At 45.4% G+C, this 22449-nt stretch overlaps 1 protein-coding gene across 1 annotated transcript in view; it reads left to right on the top strand.

Annotated features, from left to right (window-relative positions):
- Nucleotides 1-22449, top strand: part of TRPC7 (transient receptor potential cation channel subfamily C member 7) — a 126522-nt gene that overhangs the window by 38806 nt on the left and 65267 nt on the right. The window contains exon 3 of the mRNA XM_036014001.1: nt 487-669. Coding sequence (XP_035869894.1) covers nt 487-669 — 183 coding nt within the window. The remainder of the gene's footprint in view (nt 1-486; nt 670-22449) is intronic.

The raw sequence follows: 22449 nt of genomic DNA, 5'->3' as shown, positions 1-22449 counted from the left end.
ACTAATGGTGAATGAGGGAAGTCTTGGTTCCAGTGGCCTTAGAAGTTCACTTCCTTGTCATTCCTCTCTCAGAGTTGGGCACGGAGAGCTGCTGCTTTGAAAGAGCCCACAATGGGCCTTGGCAGGCATCCAAATTACTCACAGAACAAGGTTAAAAGACAGATCCCTGGGCCTCATTGCCAGGAATTCTGACTTGGTAAGTCTGCAATAGGGCCCCGTGGCTGCAGTTTTAGCAGGCCTAGGGTGACTCTGATGCCGGTGGCCCAATGGAGCACACCTTGACAAATCCTGACCTAGAAAAGATGCCCTCTAGGCTGTTGTGTCAAGAGAAACTGCCCTGCCTTCTGGATCCAGCACATTCCCTGGTTCTAATGCTCCCCATCAGCTCACCCGTGGTGCACAGCTGCTGATTGACACTGCTGTGCTGGGCAAGCTGATCTGTGGGGCTCAGTGTGACACACCCCTGATTTCTCTTTATTCTGTTAGAACGATTACAGGAAGTTATCTATGCAATGCAAGGATTTTGTGGTGGGCGTGCTGGACCTATGCCGAGACACAGAAGAGGTGGAAGCGATTTTAAATGGTGATGTGAACTTCCAAGTCTGGTCCGACCACCACCGTCCAAGTCTGAGCCGGATCAAACTCGCCATTAAATACGAAGTCAAGAAGGTAAGCTTCCCCACCTCTTCTGGGCTTCTCATCTTGCAGGGCTGCTGGCTTAGCTTTTTGCTCCTGCATATTTGATGTTCCCACAAGGTAACAGCAACAATACCAATTACCCAACTTAATCGCTCAGAGCCCCTCTCACTAACCCCCTTGCCTGGACATCCCCAGCCAACCAGGAGAGATATCATGACACTCCTTCCATGAATAGGCTTTGAGCCTCGAGAACCAAAGAGGGGATTTCAGCCTCCAAACCACTGACAGGGCCAATGTCATAGTTAGTGTTCCCATCAGTGAATAGGTCAGTTTGCAAGTTTGCATGAGAAACATATTACTCACGATTTTCAATAGCATGTATTGTGCTTCCTCCATGTGCCCGGGGACTCACTGTGCAGAAAATGTTTCAGTGTAGTACAGGCTTTGTGGATTGTGGTTCCTGGAGGCTTAGAGGAATTTCACTCCCCAGGTTATGAGGGTCTGTAGGAGAAAGCTCCAGTTGACTCTCACAAGAGCAAGCTCGTCCCACCACCTTAATCAACTTTAAGATGTGTTAATGGCCACTGGCACCCAGTAGCCCTCAGGCCCACAGAAGCTAGTCAGACTGAGGTCCTAAGAAGCAAAACTCAGTTATAGTTCCAATTCAGATGTACTGAGGAGTCGTTAGAATCTGCCCTCAGATTAGGTGACATCATTCATCCTGATGAAAACTGCAGAGTTCCAAAGACATGCTTAAATATCAATGTGCTTTCCACAAGCAAGATGACCCATCAGTCATTCAGGGTTCCCCCACTCAGCTATCCCACAGGGCCAGTAATAGGGATATTTCCAATGCCCCAAAACAACCTCTGGGTATTTCCCTCTTGTCCAACTGTCCTAATTGGTATGGAGCGAACTGTACATGGGTTGTTGAACGGTTGAGCAAACCATTCAACAACCCATATACATCTGTACAGCTCATCTAGAGATAGCTTCTAAGTTTGATAAAATCTTCCTGCCCTGATTTTTAATAATAATCAAAAAGTCTAAGAAAACAGCTTTTTAAAGACTCTGAGTCCCAGATATAAAATTGATAAAGCACTGGAAAAGCAGCCTTGGATAAACACTCAGAAGTATATGGTGACAAGAGAGGAAGAGTCAGGCTCCAGTCTGAAGTACAGGAACTCATTTTTTAGCCGATCCCAAGAGCTTAGCGAGGCTTTTCATCAAAGCACCGCAACCCCTTCCTGAAGCTGCGGACATATTCATGGCCTTGAAGTTCAAACCCAGCTACTGGGATAAGGATGGGGACGGACAATGATAAAGATGAGCTTGAGCTTCCAGAACCACAAGCATGTCCTCCCTCCACTAAGCCAGAGCATGCCCCTGCCTCCCAGCACAGGGTAAAAGGCGAAATGTCTTTGAAAACCCAAAGAGCAGGAGATGCTCAGAACCTGCAGACTCACATCTGCAGTGCTGGCTATTCAGGAGCAATCCAATGGCCCCTGACATGCAAACATTCACCGTTTTTCTGAAACATGAATCCAAATCTCTCAGCAAAACTGTCCCTGAAGGGAGATCAGTCAGCTGGTCCAGAAGTCTGGCCACCACCTCACAGCTGCACACTCCCTCTTGCTGTCAACTACCAAGTACAAGATGACCACGGTGATGAACGAGAAGGGAAAGCGAAACACTCTATGATTGTGACGGTTCCGGTCAGAATTAAAAGGTTTTACGAGGGAAATCATTTACTCTAGTGGAATTTGCCAATTAGGGGAGTCATAAAGGTCTCCAGAAGTATCCATCATGAATGTCAAGTGTCTGCTGCAACCCAGGAGCAGTACGATAATAAACGACCTGCACAAAATGTCAGCCCCACTCACTCCCAGGCCTCCGGTGGGTCCCTCCTCCCAAGCTGTGTGTGTCATCAGGTGATACTGGACAGACTCACAGTCTTCCTTGACATTTATTCTACTATGATTTACCAGTGAAAATACCCAATATTAAAAAGACATTAATATTATAATGAGATTTCAGTTTTAATTTATGAACTTTAGCACGCTTGCCTCAACACAATCTTATCCTAGGTCTCTGAGTTATGAAGTGACTAGCACCAAGGCCTATTTACAAAGACACTGCCTCTTACACCAGCTATGTGAAACTTCAGGCTGAAATATAAAACCACAAAAAACTCCTAATGCTCTGCCCACATGGTATCAAAGCAAACCATTAATTTAGTGATTAAAGCAAACGAGTTGTTCTTGGCAGTTTCATGGGCCGCTAATAAGCGTGACTCTTAAGAAAAGGTTTTGTGTTCAAATAAGTCAAATATACCTCTTTATTTAAAGACATTCTAGAGCCTTTAATATGCCTTGCTACTCTAAAAGAAGGGGACGGTATGTATTACTTAACCACAGAACTCTGTTTCTCATGGAGCACCTGGCGAAGCTAGCTGCCCATGCTAAAAGCCTGGGAAACTCGGTCGGAGAATCGGCCTATGTACCTGTGCAGTACGCAGGTCTGAACAACATGGGTGCAGCCCCAGGGCTGGCACTGCGCTCTGCATCCTGTCCCTCACTTGCATGTTTGCCTCTCTTCAGGCGCCACCCTCACACCTGGTCCCCTGGCTAGCTCAGTCACAGCATCAACCTCCGTCAGGTGAAACACAGTCATTCCACCACGGCACAGGGACCACCTGGGAAACAGGAAGGAATCACGAAGGGTGTGTCAGGAGACTTCCAGCCTGATTCTGACACTTCCTAGCCAGGAGTCTTCAGCAAGTCTTTGAAGCTCTCTGGGCCTCATTTCCCATCTGCAGGATGGGCATATAAGATTTTGCCTCACAGTCTTCTGTGAACTTTCAAATTAATTAATACAAAAGGAAATGCTCTGGAAACTGCTGAGCATTTCCTGTGGCTCCACAGGAAAGCATCACTGCAGTCATTCAGTGAGGCCCCCCTTCCTTGGGACTATAGGGGTCCTTCTACTCCAGAGGCATTCCCAGCTTATCCTTGGGTATCTCCCCAGAGAATGCTAGAAATGTCCCCCTGTGTAAGGACATCACTTTTATAGCCTAAAATTCCTCCAGAAAAGACCAAAGGCCTTAAGAGAATACGGTTGTTGTCCATGACTTCTATTTTAAGAGGGTACCTCAGCCTCCCCAATAACCCTGGTGGGGGTGTCATCTGTGTTTGGAAGACAATGTTGGAGAAGTGGCTAACAGGGTGTTCTTGAGATCACTACTTATTAACAGGGTAACTTGAGCAAGTCACTAGCCTTTACTCATCTATAAAATTTGGTTAATAATGCTTGCTTCATCGGGTTATAAGAATCCAGTGGGATAAAGTATGTGTGCCTCAAACAGCAGCAGGCCTCACCAGCCTGTGGGTGTAAATGAGGAATGTTTGTAAACACTGCACTGGCTTAGGGTGAATTCTGTTACTCATTTCAGTCCGCCCCAGCCTTCAAAGGCACAGCCCCTTCAGAACCCAAACTTGCCTCATAAAGAAGCAAGGATGCTTCTCTCCCCATACTGGGTCAAACTTAAGGTCAGAAGTGACACCACTTATGTCTCATGGATAAAGGAAACAATTTCTCCAGCTGTGGCCTGTAGCCTACACACACACAGACACACATACACATATACGTACATACCCACACAGGCATGTACACAGACCTTAGTCTTCTCCTCCAGGGCCAATGGGAGTAACAGACTTCTTGCTATCTTCTCCATTTCTATCCATCTCTGTCCTCAGGGAACCATGCCCAAATATCCTTCTTAAAGGTCCTCCTCTCTCCCTGCAAATCAGCTCCGAATAAATGCTGAGGGGACTTCCAGCCTCACCAAGTGGGAGGGCCCAAGAGTCTCTGAATCTATTCAGGTTCAGCTGGGTCCAGGCTACACCCGTAAAGGGGGCCCAGTGTCTGGCACGTGGCCACTGCTGAGTGAGCAGTCACAGAGACCCTGACACAATCCTTGGTGCCCTCTTCAACTTGTCTAACTGAGGACACGCATCTGGTCCTTCACGTTCATCCCTCGTGCCCTCTCCTCTTTATTGCTTCTTCACCTCCAGGCTTACAGGGTTCCCTCCCCTGCATCATTTCTCCCTTCTTCCCAATTCTAAGTCTGTCTTAATGAGGATCAGGTGAATCTCCTATTCACTGAAAGAACTCTGTAGACATGGGTCCCTCAGGGCCAACTGCCAAAGGAGAGTAGGACAAAGACCCAGAAGGTCCTATTTTGCACAATAAAGGAGTTAACTCCACCTTTAAAGGAGATGCAGTACCCTTTGGACATAACTAAGCAAAGGTCTGACATAAAAACAAGAAGAAAACATAAATATCTTGTCCAAAATTATATTATTCCCACTGTAGAAAGCACGTCTCTTATCAGGCAATAGTATCACCAGTAAGGGTGGTTAGCTCAACCTGACAGGTTCTTTCAGCCACTACCTTCTGAGCTCTGCAGACACTGATCGGCCCACTGGGGACCCTGGGCAGAGTAAGATGCAGTCTTGCCCTCCAAGTTCCATAAGTGCAGGTGAGGTGAAGGCAGGTGTGCTATGACTGCAGCGACAGTCGCCTCTGCACTTCACTAACCACGTACAGCCAAGCTCATAGTTCACAACAGCTAGCGCTTTCAGACTCCCAGGCAGCCCCAGTTCTAGCACCTTGGCATATGGCTTGATTTGGGGAATCTTATCATGGTGCCAGCCACCTTTCCTTCCAACTGATGAGACTCCCCACTTCCCTCAAGAAGCAGCTCCACTCTGCCCAGCCTTCCAGTCTCTAGAATTTCAGACATGCCCTGTCCTGACTCTGCCAAGCTCCTGGTCATTCCTGGCTCCGAAACCTTGTCTCACATGAAATAAAAGACTGGGGACAGGACCAGGAGAGGGGAGAGGCTTGCAGGGAGAACCCCCTCACTAGCCCTACTCAGTAACACAGTTCCCTTTCTTCACACTGTTGTGCTAGGAAAGAAAACACTTGTGAGTTTCATTCATCTACTCATCATTTAACAAACCTTCATTATGTCCACAACACCACCAGCTCTGTGCGGTGCACTGGGGAGACTGAGCAGACCAGGACTCAGGCCTTGACCTTGAGGGCGACGCACAGCAACAGAGAGGGATGTCTGAGCAGACGGCTGCAGTACCATCTGAGCGAGGCAAACAGGAATGGAAAGGAGGCAGCTTGGAGGCCAGAGGAAGAAGCACTGACCAGCTCAGTCTAGACTCAGCAAATGTTTCCCAAACAGGGACATCCTTGGAGTGGGCCTTAAGGAATGACAGGTGCTGGGTGGGATGGCAATTCAGGCACAGAGAGGTGTGGGAGGACAACTCAGGCAGAGAGAGGTGGAGGCTGAAAAGTCGCAGACCCCTGAGGAAGAGTGGCATGTGCACAGACCATGTTTAGAGGGGTGTCTGCCTGTGGCTGCATCACTGAGGATATGAAGAGACTGGAAAGCCTGACAGAACAAGATCCCGGGGGGGCACTGCAGGCTGCGCAGAGACACTCGGACTTCATCCTGCCAGCAGGATCCCACAATTTTCTGTCATGATGGAAATCTTCTGGTTTCTACTTTCTAATGTGGCATCTGCTAACCTCATACAGCTAATTAGCACTTGAGATAGGCTAGTGTAATTATGGAACTGAATTCTTAGTATTTTTAAATTAATTTCAATTTTAATAGTCACATGTGGCCAGTGGTTACCAAAGTAGACAGCATGGCTACATACATTCACTCCTGCACTCAGCGAGCTTTCACTGAGTGACTGCTGCAGAGTGTGCTGCGCCAACCACTGGGGGCATGGTGGTGAATAAAAATGACATGTCATCAGCCGTAATAGAAATCAAAACATCACACCAATAAATTATAATGCTGCAATTGAAGTAAGCACTATAAAATGGGAAAACACAGTACTGTAACTTCTAAAGGCGGTTGTGACATAATCAGGGAGGTCAATGAAGCTGTCTCTGAGGAATTCATGCTAGCTCTAAGAAAAATCAACCAGAGGTGAGGACATTTCTGGCCGGAAAAAAAGAGTTCAAAGCATGTTCAAAGGCCCTGTGGTGAGAGGAAACACCACATATAAGAGGAAGTAAGAGGTTAATGTGGCTGAATTAGAAGACCTGAGGAAGAGCGGGGTATGGGATGAGTCTTAAGAGGCAGATAGGGACCAGACCCTGTGGAGGCTTGTAGACCATGACAAAGGATTTTGTTTTGTTCTTGCTTTAAGATTCAGAAGCCACTGGAGGACTTTAATCAGAAGTAGTTGTAAAGATTAGGAGAAATGGAGAGATAGCTTTTCCTCTGATAAAGGCTGGAAGGCAAAGGGTGGGTGTGGCTGCGGCCTATCTGTTGGGCACGGAGACAGGATATTAATCAAGTTACATCTTGTTGATGAGCAAAACCAAAGCTGCAGTGGCTTTTAACAAAAGAAGGTTTGTGTGCAGCTCATCCTGTCTCCACCTAGGAACAGGGTTCAGCTCTGGGGAGACTCATACCAGCAATTCAATGTCACCTGGAAGCAATACACATTTTTTCTGCTTACAACTCATTGTCGACAATTAGTCATAGCATTCACCCCACCAAAAGAAATGCCAGAACCTATAAGCCTGCCATACATTTGAAGGGAGAAAAAAATGGAGCTATTTGGCAAATAGCACTAATGGCTATCAAAAGGAGAAAACTTGAGGGAATTCATACTAATAGCCTTAACTTCTCTGCAAATCCAAAGCAGAATCACGCTCTGAGGCAGGAGGCAGGACTGAGAAGTTCAAGAAAAATTTTGTGGGAAATGAGAGAAGAGAGAGCTGAACAGACCCAACAGCCCAGCTGAGGCTATAAATTCTTTGGCAATAGCCTGTGTACTTAATAAAAATGGAAAATCTCTACCAAATAAAATGGCTAACACACCAAGTCAATGTCCTCCAAGAACCTCAATTCTCAGCTGTCAACTTCATTTCAAGATTCTTTTATAGACATGAGACCCAGAAGTGTGCAAAATGTGCCCACGGGGTCCAGCACCCAGAAGATTCCCCTCAGAGAAGCAAGCCAGGGAGGGAGGGTCAAGCTTAGAGGGGAGGAGGTGGGGGCCAAGGCCACTCACACCGCCACTCTGTCTAAAGTTGGGCCAGGACCTCTGATCCCAGCATTATATTCCCTTGGCTTCTTTCTTCCAAAAATCACCATCTTGTGCACATTTTATATTCATGCTGTAAATGGATCCGTTTTTCTAACCCAGGAGAAGATGTTGGGTAGTAATGTAGCATCATAGCCGGGAGCCTGCCATACTAAAATGTGGCTTTAGATTAAGTTATGTAATCGGCTGGCCTGCAGAGGCCTCCCAGGTAAGGCACTGCTCCAACCCCAGAATGCCTCCTGGCCTAAGTCAGAGACAGTGAGGCCCAGCAATAGACACACAACTGGCTGAAAGCCCTCACCCCAGTGCAGAGACACTAGAGAGAGGGCAGATGACCTCTGCTGGGGATCTCTTTCATTTCCTCCATCTGCAGGGGGCCAGTGAGCAAGGGGACCTGGGGACACCAGGGCCTTCTAGAGGACATCTGAGAGGTCAATCAGAAGCTCACACGCCCTGAGCAGACATCCTCCCACTGAGTTTTCCTGCTGAGGCATCATTGTAACAGATGCTCAGAGTTAAGATCAGAGCTGTCAGAAACACAGCCGGCCGGTCAGGCACTCCCCCAAACTGCAACGCAGGATGTCTGCCAGCTGCCAAGTGCTGTGGGAATCCATTGGCGTCAAAAGCACCCATCAGCATCATCTCTGGGATTCCTCTCAGCACTTCCGTGACCCTAGCCTGGCCACATGGCACAAAAATGACCAAAGTCCATTAATCTCCCTGCTCAGAGGGAGATTATCTTTTGCAGAGCAAAAGAAGTTTTGCTTTTTCAAGCAACAAATCTTCAGAAGGACTAATCTAAGTATGTACACATCCTTTTTCTGCTTGGAAAACTCTCAGAGAAGAAAAATAGAGCCTGTTGGGCAAGAGTACAGAGTACAATATTGTGGCCTGAAGTCTGATTCATGTGTTCAAATCCCAAGTCCTTCACTTGCTCTACTAGGTACATAGCTATAGATAAGTTATTTCTCTCTGAGCCTCAATTTTCTTATTTGTCTAATGGGAACAAACAACAGTACCTAACAAATAATAATCAACGTTTGGTAACACACACAATGGAACTAGAACGTGGTTAAGTGCATGACGAATGTTACCTAATGGGAGCTGTTTGCCATGTTGGCTTTATAATCAGAACCACCCTTAAGACAACACCAGGGTTTCTCAACCTCAGCACAAGTGACATCAGGGGCCAGCTAGTGTTTTGGATGTGGGCACTGTCCTGTGCATTATAGGGTATTTAGCAACATCCTTGACCTCCACCCACTAGATGTCAGTAGCACCCTCCCCACAAGTGTGTCCATCAAAAATGCCTCCATTTGCCTCTCCAATGCCCCTGGGGGGACGGGGAGGGACAGTGTTATCCCCACTGTGAATCTCTAGGGTGGTTCTCAGGATCTGGGCCATAACCCCTTAACTGTAAACCCCTGAGAACAAAGACTGTAATTCTCCAAGGATGCTCTGCATCTCTCTAGACCAAATGAAAGGTCAGATCAAATTCAAACTCAAACTCAAACTCATTTTTATCTCTAGAACAAATTAAATTCTCAAACTTGGCTACAAACAGTACCACCTGGGAACTTTCTCAAAATCACCAATGTCAGTGGCCCACCTATAGAGCTTCTAATCCAGTTCTTCTGGGTGGGAGCCTGGAACTGTGGTTTGTAAAGGATCTCTGGTGAATCTAATTCTTGTAAAGATTAAGCTCCTAGAAGGTGGGACCTCTCCTCATTCATCTTGGTCTTTGAAGACAGAGTGGGGTGGGTAGTCAGTAAATTAATAGATGGGTGTAAAGTGTGAAGCCACAGGCTTTAATGCTCCTCCAAATCTCTGTAATTCCCCTGTGATTAAAAATCCATATAACAGAATTCAGATGATGTTCTGGGCTGGCTTCAGAGCATGGTGCCAGCAGCTCCATTCCCTCCATTGCTGAGCCGTGTCCCTTTTGGATTTGGAACTCTGAAAAAAGAACTCTTACTACCCAGAGAAGCACTCACACTGGTTCTGACCCAAAAGTCTTAGGGACGAAGCAGAGAGGTGGGTGGCTCTGAGGGTGGCCCTGCACTATCAGAGCACGACTGTGGGGCCTTTCTCCTCCAGCAGGGAGCTCAGATCCCTGAGTGCTCCACAGTCGACTTCAGGAGCCTCCCTCCACTCACCAGCCTGAGTTGCCGGCCCACCCCCACACCCTGCCTGGCTCAGCTTTAAGACAAAAAAAGCAGAGCAGGGCACCTAATGCCTCCTCACTGCCTCTCCTCAGGCCTGCTGCTGTGAATTATCTGACACAGTTCCTGCAAAGAGCAGATACTACTGCACATTTGCAAAAAAGATTTCACATCCTTAATGTATGGGCTGTCACAACATAGAAGAAAATGATCGCCTTTTTGGTTATTGTACTACCTTTGTTCAGCTCTTTCAATAGATAAATATTTGCATGAGTGGATAATGCTTTAAAACATTTTTCTTCCTCTTGGTTATCATGCTCCCTAAGCCCTGTCGCCTTAGCTTCTGTGACTATCATTATATTTATCATGTGCTGCATTTGTTAAAGCAGTCGGAGCCAGATTGTTATTGCATCCTGATTTGAGAGTTAACAAGAAGAGAGAAATCTGAAGAGCATTCAAGGAAGGAACATAAATCCCCAATGCCCCCAAGAAATAGATACAAATCAGATGTATTTAATAGCCAAAAGTGGAAAGCACAAGAGCCATTTTTAAATTGTCACTTTCATCCCAGAGTCAAACAGATCTTAGAAATTACAGTTCCCCCGCCCCAAGGACCTGTGCCTAGCTCCAGTAATTAAGCTAAAGACCAACCACCCATTTTTGTCTCACTATTTCTGTACAGAATGCTCTTATATGGATTGAGTCTTAATGTGCATTTGCTCTTTTACATATTTCTCCCATTATAAATATAGTGCATTATTCTTTTATCAACATGCATATGCCCAAGGTCACTTGCTAATTTTTTGATGGCAGGGGAGTTTTGTAAGTATAATTGTGGTGAAAAATCTTTGCCTAGTAGAGATGCTTTCATTTATATGATCCAGCCATGGTCATATTTTGCCTGGATGACTGCAGTAGCCCCAAGCAGTCCGCCTCTCTCTGTCCCACTGCCCAGCCACCATACACACACACACAAACACACACTACACAAAGCAAGAATCAGAGAAATTTTTAAGTAATCGAATCATGTGATACCCCTGCTTAAATCTATCACCTAAAAATGAACAAGACAGGCACAGTCCCTGCCCTCAGGGAGCATCACAGTCTGATCATCTTTACTGCTACAAGCAGAGCCTGAAACAAGGGGCCTTGTGCAAGCAAGTGATCTCGGGGAAAACCTGCCATGAAGGGGCAGAAGCAGGATGGGGCAGGAGAAGCAGCTAAGCCAAGATGCGGTTTTAGGGAAGCCTAGTAACTCCAGTCTGATCTCATGGGGCATCTCTGGAGTGGTAAGCAGGGGGACTGGCTGGCCTTTTGTATTCCTATATGACTCAGTCATTAGTTGCAGGCTGTCCCCAAGGAAAGGGCAAAATAGCTCCCAGTGTCTGAGGGGGTGTTCTGGGTAACAGTATACCTGCAAGCCTGCCTCTCTGTTCCTTAAACACTCAGCACTAGCTCCCATCCCAGAGAAGTTACTGATCCCTTTCCTTCTGCGGGCTGGAGCCTTCTCATGATTCATAGCTCAGACCCTCTGTCTCCTCAGAGAGACCCTCCTGACCACCTTATCTGAGCGTGGCCACCATGTTGCTGCCCCCCGCCCCCCCATCAGCCACTCTCTACCTAGTGTCCTCTTGTGTGTAAATACCATTTGTTTCACTTGTTTACTTATTTATTGTCTATTCCCCCTGACACAGTACACTTTGGGGCAGCAGTTCACCACTGTGTCCCTGGCCTGGAGCAGATCCAGGCAAGTAGAAGATTCTTAAAAATATTTACTGAATTTGATAACTGAATGAATGAATGCACCATACTTGAGTTTTCTCCAGTTGTTATTTTTCTGAAATAAACAAAATCCCATATTCGAGGTGAGATGACTCCTAAATGCTTTTGAGGAAACTCTCAGGGTTCTCTTGGGAATCAAAATGAGATACACAGTCCAACAGCCCATGACAAGGTACTAGATATTAGGCATGATTTGTCTCATTCTTGAACTCCTACAACTATTGGCATCAAGTCCATGGAAACGCAGATAATGACTGATGGGCTTATTTTGTTTAAAAGAAAAAAGAAAGGCAGGGAGGGAGAAAGGAAAAGTCATTTAAATATGAAATACCACTGTTTGATTAATAAAATTAATATCAATTTGATCACAAATTGCACTCTGAAAAAAATCACAAATAGAGTGAGTAGTTTGCACACTAATCACTCTATGATAAACCATCGGACGTGTCATCCTCTGACCACTCTGCTTCCCCCTTCTGACAGGAGTCAGCGCCCACTGAACAGGCAGACGTGCAAACTCTAAGGAGGGAACACTCACGTGAGACCTATTAGCAGCTAAATCTGTGGAAAGCAGCTAAACCTTAGAAAGATAAGTAGCACCCAGCCCTTGTGATCAGCAGCTTATATCCCAAGTGCTGCACAGACTGAATCCAGCCTTTTATCCAACAAGGAAAGGACTAAGTCATTCGGGCAAAATGATATGGGAAACCTTCAAGGAGGTAGCTACTGAATTAGTGTAAAGGTGGGTCAGAACTCAGAAGAACAAGGGAATATAGACTTTCCAGATGGAGAAAATAGTGGGGAAAGCACAAAGGCGTGATAATGTTTGGAGAATTACAGATGGTAGGGTGAGCATGCTCAGGAAGTCAGGAGGCTGGGGAGAAGCAGACAAAGTGAGGTGGGGACCAGGAGCCTACTGGGGAAGCAGGAGGCAGCCAGGGCTGCGGTGGGCTGTGAAGACGTGCTGAAGCTGGGCCTTCCTTCCGGAACTTCCCTAACACAGAGAGCGCCCTCGAGGTTGTCTTTACATTGGCCTTATAAATTTACTTACTGTATTACACAAACAGCAATGTAACAAGAAAAATATTTAAAAGGCAAAGAATCATCTACAATCATATGCTCCATGTCAGTTTTCATTTCTTTACATTCTTGCAAGTCTTACTCATACGCAGACACGTACTTACACGCTTACAAATATGGATTACACAAGTTTGTGATTTGGTTCATCTAGCAACAGAAGGTAAACATTTTCTATTTTTTTCCTATAACTATTATTTTTCTGCCAGCATAAGGTTGATGTACCATTGTTTATACATCTTCTCTATTGGCGAACATTTACTTTTATATATATTTATATTTTATTATTATCACCACACAGAACTTTCTTAACTTCTGTTTGATAACTGAATTTCTGAGAGTGAGGCCACTAAATCAAAGAACACAAATATATGTGAAACACACTGCAAAATTATTTTCTCAAATGTCTCCACTATTTTTTTTAAATCAACAGTTTATTATACAACTGAACTGCTTTCATCAGTTCTTTGCGAGCATCAGGTATTATTAGGAATTTTCCCTCTAATTCAGTAGATGTAAAATAGAATGTCATGCATATTTTTAAATGCACTCCTGTGGTCACAAGGGAGAGAAGCATTTCCTGTGAACTCAGCCTGCCCAGCGCCACTCACTACGCCACACCCCCAACATCCCTGGCATTTCCCACCTGGACCCTTCACCTTTTCCATGTTGATTTGCACAGCACTTGTGCAATGCAGAACTTTCTACCCATTAGCATCCAGGTCAGCACTAGGTCATAACTATAGGCAGCCTGGCTCCCATAAGACAGTTCCAGCAGCAAGATCTGATAGTGTATATGAGAGCAGGGACCAGCTAAGGCGCTATTTGGAAAAGTCCAGTGGGAAGTGATGAGGGCATAAAGTGAGGCAGTGGCTGTGCTCATAAAAGGAATCTCTAATGGTCATTTTGGAGCTGAAAACAGGACTTTGCAATCTAAGGCAAAAGTTCAACCTAGAAGCTCCCTTGAGGGTCTGGCCTACCAATACAGGATAACTGGCTTTACTCATATCCCTAAATTGTCCTCACAGAGATTTCACTCAGATGAGGAAAGGAACTGCAGGCCACCTAGGAGCCTGGAGGACTCTGTGGTAGGATAGGGCAGTGCAGAGCCCTGGGCCCACATGGATGAGGACAGGGGTTGCAGGGTGGGGGGGGGCAGGGAGGGGGACAAGGAGAGAAGAACCAGGACTTGAGAGAGATGCTCAGAAAAGGGCTGTGTAGAGTAACCCTCTCCCACTGAGTGACAGCCTGCCCCTACTCTTCTCCTGCAGGCCACACCCTTATAGCAGCCTAAAGCATTTCATTGACAAAGGAGGGAGAGCAAATCACAGAAAGTTAAGCAGCTGGTAAGAAGCAGGGCAGAGAATTCAACTGACACCCCTCATCCCAAAGCCTCTGTTCTTAACTACTGCATTGTGCTGGGACCAGAGGGCCAAGACCAGCTCTCCCTGCCTAGCAGGCTGCAGAAGAATTCCCAAAGTGGGGAGGTAGAGGGGACAGAGGAGGGGGCTCATGGTCAAGTCCACAGGTCTTGTGCATAGAGGAAGAGCAGTGCCAGAAACTTGGGACTGGGTGGGGGGTGCTGGCTGTACAAACTAATGCAGTGCAGATCCTCAGAGATACTCAACGTCTCACCAGATCCTCCACTACCTGTTCTTACCCAGTTTCCCCAGATTATTTTTAGTGGGTGCAAAAGAACACTTGACTTTCTAATGAGGACCCTCACTCAGTGGGCAAAAAGGAGAAGCTGCTTTCAGTAACCATTAGGCTGAAGTTTAATGAAATTAAGACCCATTAGGGAGGATTTATAAAGACAAAGTTCCAAGCCCTGGCTGGATAGCTCAGTGGATCGAGCACGGGCTGGGAATCAAAGTGTCCCAGGTTCGATTCCCAGCCAGGGTACATGCCTGGGTTGCAGGCCATAACCCCCAGCAACCGCAAATTGAAGTTTCTCTCTCTCTCTCTCTCTCTCTCTCTATCTCTATCTCTATCTCCCTCCCTTCCCTCTCTAAAAATAAATAAAATCTTTAAAAAAAAAAGAAGTTTAAAGAAAAAAGACAAACTTCCAGCAACCAATTCCATTAGCACCAGTTACAGTTCCTTTGCAGACAGCAGACCATTTCCCAGAGAAAACTGACAGTGTACTATGAGGGTGGGGGACATATAGATGTATATGATGTTCTTTTACAATTGATTATAACTGGTTATATTTATAAACAGGGCACACTAATCCTGAAGGTTTTTTACATGGTTCTTAGAGATTTCTTCCTGAAATAACTGACTCCTTTCCAGATAATCAAACAACGCACGTTTCTGATGAAATACAGAACTTTCAACATGTAGAAAAAGCTGTGTGTGGATTACAGGTTAGAATCACGCACTCTGGAGGGACATAGCCTGGAGTCGCCTTAGGCAAATCACTTCACCTTGCTCTCCTTCATCTCTAAAGTGGGGGTAATACTACTTGCCCCATAAAGCTCTGGTACATAGTAAGTACTGAATGAGTGGGGGCTACTGGTAAATTACAAACGTTATCCTTCCCTCAGGAATTACTGTATTCTGCAGTGTATAACAAGCACCTTTTTGCCCAAATTTCTGAAGGAAAGGTACAGATGTGCATTACACATGGGTAAAATGATGGCATGCCACGGGTGGAATAATCCCACATATACTGCACACAGAAACATGAGTGCACACCAGACACGGCAAAGACGGTGTTCTGATCCATGGCAGGTACTGGTTAGGACACGGGCTGCATTTGACCTATATCACAGGCAAGACACAGCCCTCTCCGAGTGGTTATACTCTGTTACTAGACAAAAGATTCTCTACGTCTCACCTTAATCTTTCTGTGGGAATTATTTTATATTAAATTTTTACATAAAATATTACACATTCTATTCATATATTAAAAACATAACTAGCGAAGAACAGGTATAACCAGTATGACTTTACTTCATGACTCCAGGGGTAAGAAATGTTACATCTTAACTGCTCCCTGGAACAGAAAACACTCTACAGTGACAGGCCTGCAGTTCACAGCCCGACTGTGTGACCTTACACAGGTATTAGCCTATCCGGGCCTCACTTTCATCATTTGTTTAAAATACTGAGAGGATTAAACTAATACAGAAAAATCACTTAGAACAATACGATGCCCAGCACATCATAAATGCTCTTCTCATTTTTCAATTTTTCTACATCATGTGGAACATGGCCCAGTTTTTCCAGGAAAGTCTGTCTCAGTCATTCTGGGGCATCCTCCTTCATGCCACACCAAGTCCTGAGGCTCGTGGCCTGTGCCCTTCCCCTGTGAGCATGTGATGCCCACAATGTGCCCTAATCAGCACCATCTGTCCCAAGCTATGGCTCCATCTTATTCATTCAACAGTTGGGTCTTATTTTGAGCATCACTATGACCTAGATACTATGGTAGGTGCTGAGAATACAATTAATAAAAATAAAACAGACAAGACTCCCTTCCCTCATGGAACTTCCAATGAAGCAAGATCTCTGGGCCAAACTGATGCTGGAACCCTCCCCTTCCACAAAGCAGCCACATGGGATTGGTCCGTACCCCCAGCACTCTGGAATGACCCCATTTGGGGGTCCTTGTACCTCCTGGGCAAAGAGTTCAAGTGGAATCTGATGTCTGCACTCCACTGGGAACTTCCCAAAGCCCACTCCCCTCTTCCAGTCTCAGAAAGTCTCTCTCCAACAGCAGGATCCCTCCTCCAACCTTTCTCCTTCACTGGACCAGCTCCCCCAAAAAGGCCAGCATGCGGTCTTCAGAAGCATCCCTAAAACCCCAGAAACTGCAGACTTCCTCCTGGACCAGGACCACTCGGCTCACAGAGCCGTCCTGGCCATCTCCTAAGGAGGTGGAAGGCAAAATGCTGCTCGTTCTCCCACGATGAGATGTCAGCCAAGAAAACAAGACAGACTCATCTCCCCGGCAGATTATTCAGATGCCCAGTGATGCACAGGGGTCAAAGCCAGAGGCATTGGTGGCTCAGCAGGGGGCAGGAGGCCTCTGGGCTTCACAACTGCCAGAGGGAAGGAAGACCCAGAGCCAAGTGTGGGTTTGACAACCAGAGGAAACTGACATGATGTTGGGAGCCACTGCAGCAGAGCTCAGGAGCCCGATTTCAGAGGGTCTGAAGGCCACAGGGAAGATCAAGAACACAAATGAGCGCCGGCTGTGATCAGAAGGAATTCTTCCGCTGGGAAAGGGGAGGAGCAGAGGCAAGGACTGCGGAGGGAGTTCCTGCCCAACAGCCCCACAGAGAAAAAATGAGATGGAGTGCTGTGGACTGGAAACTGAAGAGAGGTGTTCGACTTACCTTTTGGTGCATAAAACTTAGCGGCTTTAAAAAACAATCATTTGGTTACAATTCTGTGGGTCAGGAAATCAGGCAGGACTCAAGCATGAAGTTCTTTTGTGCTACATTGTCTGGAGTCATTAGTTCAGCTGGTGGTTCATTTGGTGGTGGGACTGGAATGGAACATGCCAGGTTTCACTTACATGTCTGGCACCTTGATGTTCCTTCATATGGTCTCTCTCTCTCCACTTGGCTATGCTGGGCTTCCTAACAGCACAGTGATCTCCAGGAGCTGCTCTCTCACACAGCGGTTGCCTTCTAAGAGGGCAACTTCGCCAAGAATCAAGGTAGATACTAAATATCGCTAAGGCCCAGACTTGGAAAGTCTTGCATCACCTCTGCCACTTTCCATCATTAATATAGCTCACCGCAAGGAGCCCAGCTTCAAAGGCAGCAGGAATGGGCCCCATGACTGGATGGGCAAGAGACACAGTCACACTGTGGAGCACATGAAATGGGAGATACCATTGCCACCCTCTACCCTGGGAGGAAAGAAGGGCTAGAGCTCCCATTTGGGGGGGTGCGTTGTAGAGTTAAGGAGATGAGCTGCAAGATTCATTCATTCCACATCTATTTATTGAGAGTCTACCATGGACACTGTCCTGCATGCTAAGCAATAAAAATAGTCCTTACCCTTATGGAGCTTACATTCTGGTACAGTGACAGACAATAAATGCATAACATGAAGCCTGGTGGTTGCTACGTGATATAAGGATACACAAAGCAGTAGGCAGAAGGTAGACTTCTATTTTGGTCAAGTGGATGAGGAAGTCCTTGGTGTATTTCAGGAACAATGAGGAGGTCAGCAGGGCTGATTCATAGTCAGTAAAGAGGAGAGTAGAAGGATGTGAAGTAGGCAAGAGCCAGATTATCCAAAGTCTTACAGACACAGGAAGAAATGTGATTTTTTTTCTAAACATAGTAGGCAGCCATTGGTGTGGCCTCTTGTCCAGCTGAAGGAGGCCTAGTTCTTAGCAGAAACCCACCCTCACTACCCAGATAATGCCCTTGCCCTGCTCCTGGGCAGGTAAGGGAGGGACGATCACAGAACCCACCATGACCCTTGAGCCCTCAGGCTTCCCTCTGGATTCTAAGAGCTGGAGAGTAGTATCTTTGTTATATGTTTGACATTATAGTGACTAGAAGCTATACAAATTTGGTCTGGAAAAAAAATGTAAAAAAAATTCTGCAAAGCTCCAGATGGCTTTGTAAATTAAGTTAAACTGACAACTGGCCCAGGAACTTTCCCCATCATAATTACACTATTGATCATTAACATTTAAAAAGACTGCAAACAGAATCCTGGGCTTTGCCATAAATTATCATTGTCCACTGGGCAGGTACCATAAATCAGGTGCCCCTGGGGCCTTTAGAGACTGTCTGATGCTGCTATTTAAATAATGTTGTTCTGCCCTTTGCTAAGTGGGAGAATACTGAGAGCAGAAGTGGGGGCAAGAGTGTGTGCACATATAGTCTACACTATGGCCCACACACCTAAAACTGAAAGTCTGTTACAACTCCCTCCAGCTCCCACGGCACCTGCCTTTCGAAGTCATGTTTAGTCTCCATCTCAGCACGATGCAAGACCCCTGAAGGGCTCCCATCTCCCATCACTCCCCAGTGGGCCATCCGCCCTGAGCTACCTGCACCTCTCCTAACAGACCAGGCACTCAAGCATCACTAACAACAATTTATAAAGTGCTTAATCAATGTGCCCTTCACTGTGCCAAGTTCTGTGAATGTACCATCACCCAGTGCACCATCAATACTGTCAACCCCACTTTACAGATGAAATAGGCCTGGCTCAGAGGCAGAGTTGGGATTTACATCCAGACCTAGCTGACTCTCCAGCCCAAGCTCTCTGCAGGTCCTTCTTATCAGCATGCCCTTCCTGGCTGTCTCAGTGGCCTGATTACAGCCTTTATAACTCGACTCAAGAATCTATTCTCTAGGAAGCCTTTCGTCCCTGTCCCTCCACATGCCCTCTTGGGCTGGATGCTATTCCACGGCATTCTGAGCCAAGCCCTGTTATGGCACTGACTGAGCTTCATTGAATTTGCCTTTTTACCTATCTGTCTCTCTGACAAGATTTGAGGACCACAAGAGCCAAGACATTATTTTCAATCTTTGTGTTCCTGATGTTTCGCTCAGTGGGTATTTTCTGGATGGATGGATGGATGGATGGATGGATGGATATAAATTTATGAATACATAGATGTAAACTTAATATGTCACCATAACATACGGGACTCAGTTTCTACTGAAGAATATGATCATGCTGAGAGAAAGAGAGAGATTTTATTTGCCAGTGGTGGGTAAATACTTTTGGTAAATACTTTTGGTGTTGGGAAATGTTGGGTAAAAACCAGCATTCAAAGTATGGAGCAAAATTAACTCAACCCATTAAGAAATATTCTATTTTTAAAAAAGAGACATTTTCTATGTGCATGATAGCTTGGGGTTGGCCCCCTGAATAACAAAAGGACCTACTGCCTCTTCAAATACCAAACACAAGCGTTGATGGATCTTCACCCTGGTTGCTGAATATCCACTCTCCTCATACATCTAAGAACAGGGAGCCCGCAGTCGGCTGCATAACCAGAATCAGCCTTCACCAGGAATAAATGTTGCATGTTTCTCAGTGCTTGGGGGGTGATGAACTTCCGTACTTCCAAGAGAAGTGAAAAGAGCAACGGAGGGTGTCCAGGCCGGAAGCCATGGGTCACAGAGCAGGCACAGCTACCACCAAGAGAAAAGCAGCCGACATGTATGAAGTATCTGGCTATGCTACGAGGCGAGTTCTTTGTCTAAGCAGCAGTGTCCCTAAAGTTCCAGAGGGTAGAAACGGACAGTCTCTGTGTGCTCTAGATGTGAAAAATTGGGGTGGTTGTTGGGCAGAGGGGCTATTTACCTTAGATACTCCATACTGTTTACATAGGGTACAGACCACATGAAAAGTATTCAAACACTGTCTACACTGGGTTTCACCATGTTGCTCAGGTGCTGGCAAGCGAAAGAACAAGAGATAAGGTAAATTTGCAGATGGGCAAGTCTTAGAGAAAAATTCCCAGAAGTGAGAAGTCTGGCCAAGACCTGAGTATACAGGATGAGCAAGGATTCTGAATTCAGTCTAAGCTGGTCTTCAGATCCCCCTACAAGTCAAGATGAGCTGTATGTGAGAAGCTAAGAATACTGGCTCAGGATTTAACACCTCTCTCCATCTAGCTTTTAGGAAGCTAACTCATGTAGTTGAATGGAGGTAAAATGGAGTAAAGCAAGCAATCCTCCACTTGGCATCATTAAAAGCAAAACCATGCAGGCCTGAACCCTTAGCAGGAGAAACTGGGAAACAGTGACAGGCATTATTTCATCCTGGGCATCACTTCCAGAGACCCTTTGGGTACTGCCCTCTAGAAAAGATGGACATGAGAAGAGACAGGCATTTATGGGGAAAACAGATGGAGATCTGAAGATAGGCATGATGGAGAGCAGATGGGTATCTCCAAGACAGTAGATGCCCTACATGCCAAGGACACATTCAAGACCCTGAGGAAGTCAGCACCTATTACCACATGGAAACCCACCAGCCAAGCAGCAGAACTGCAGAAGAACAGCCCCTGAAAGCAGAACAGAGGGCAGAGAGCTAGACACAACTCACCAAAGCATGGACCGGCCTAGGAGGCTCCAATTCAAGCAGACAATAGGCCAGAGAGTTGGCGGTGGGCAGCCAGTGCAGGGCCACAGAGACACAATAGCAATTGTGTCTGTGCAGCAGACCTGAGAAAGCTGAGAACACTTAGTGACAGGTAAGGTGAATTACAAAGGGTAGTTGATCAAGTAGCAATGCATATGCCATCACAAAAAAAAAAATCCTTGTCATCCAGCCTGAACTGGCTCTGAACCACCAAGATGTGAGAATTAATAAGGTTCCCAAAAGCAGAGGCCTTAACCATCTTGCTCACTGCTGTGTCCTCCATGAATAAAGGTGCTCAGTGCATTCTATCAATCAGCATTTACTCTGTGTCCAGTGGATGCATGGATGCATGTCTACCAATGGGGTTAGGTTTGCACTCACCAGCTACCAAGATGTGGGGCATGTATGTCACATATATGCTATTACTAATCCTTAAACCAATGGCTATGCCATTATTTCAACATTTATGTCTCATATTATCAAAATGCTGGTAATAGTAACATTTTATAAGTGTTGAAAATTCAGAACTTTAAATTTTAAAAAGTGACACTAAATCTTCTGTATGCTTTAAATATAAAACTGTATATACAGCCCTGACTGGTGCAGTTCAGTGGATTGAGTGTCAGCCTGCAATCCAAGGAGTCACCAGTTCCATTCCCAGTCAAGGCACATGCCTGGGTTGCAACCCAAGCCCTCAGTTGGGGGCCTGAAACAGGCAACCACACATTGATGTTTCTCTCCCACTCTTTCTCTCTTTTCCCCTCTCTCTAAAAATAAGTAAATAAAATCTTGTTTTAAAAAATTGTATACGCAAATAAAACCATCAAATGAAAATAAAATGTTACACATACATAATAAAATTGCATTATAATATAAATTTGTAGAAGAGAAAATCAATTTTTAAATTATTTTTAAAAATTACATAAAAGTAAAATGTAAAGCATCATTTTAAATAGTAAAGTGTATCAAATACATTATTGTTGAGTTACTATATACACATTTTTCTCTGCAGAAAAACTTGGAGAATTTGGAATCAAAAAGAGAAAGTTATATATAAACTCCAAATACTTCCCTCTGATTCCTTCATCTGCCACTGACCTAATATTTTATTCAATAATTAGAGAAATCTCTTTGAAAAATGTATGACCCCCCTACCCTATTGCTTACCACTACCTCCATCAACCTAGGACTACAATTGTTGTGTTGGTTGGAAGCTGTGTTTTATGTTTCAAAGAAGCATTTCTAGCCTCTCTTTGCCTTCTTTTGTTCAATTAAACGTAGATGCAGGCTTCCACTATCAACATCAATACCTCTGGATCCGCATTCTCCCAGGCAATAAAGTCTTTGAACTAGAGTAAAAGCTAGTCTTGCAAGAAAAACTTTGCTCTTATTGATAAATTTCTTTCTCTACTTAAGAATCATGAAAAATATAGATGACTACTCTGTAAGTGAGCACAACTTTGATTAAAAATTTTAATATACAACTCCTTGGACAGGGCTTAAGATATAAATGATTTATAGATCTTTTATTACAGACATAAAATATTATATCAAAAAACCCCCAGCAT

The sequence above is a fragment of the Phyllostomus discolor genome, chromosome 13 (genome assembly GCF_004126475.2).
Source record: "Phyllostomus discolor isolate MPI-MPIP mPhyDis1 chromosome 13, mPhyDis1.pri.v3, whole genome shotgun sequence".
Lineage (NCBI taxonomy): Eukaryota > Metazoa > Chordata > Mammalia > Chiroptera > Phyllostomidae > Phyllostomus > Phyllostomus discolor.
This window is presented reverse-complemented; position numbering and strand designations above follow the sequence as displayed.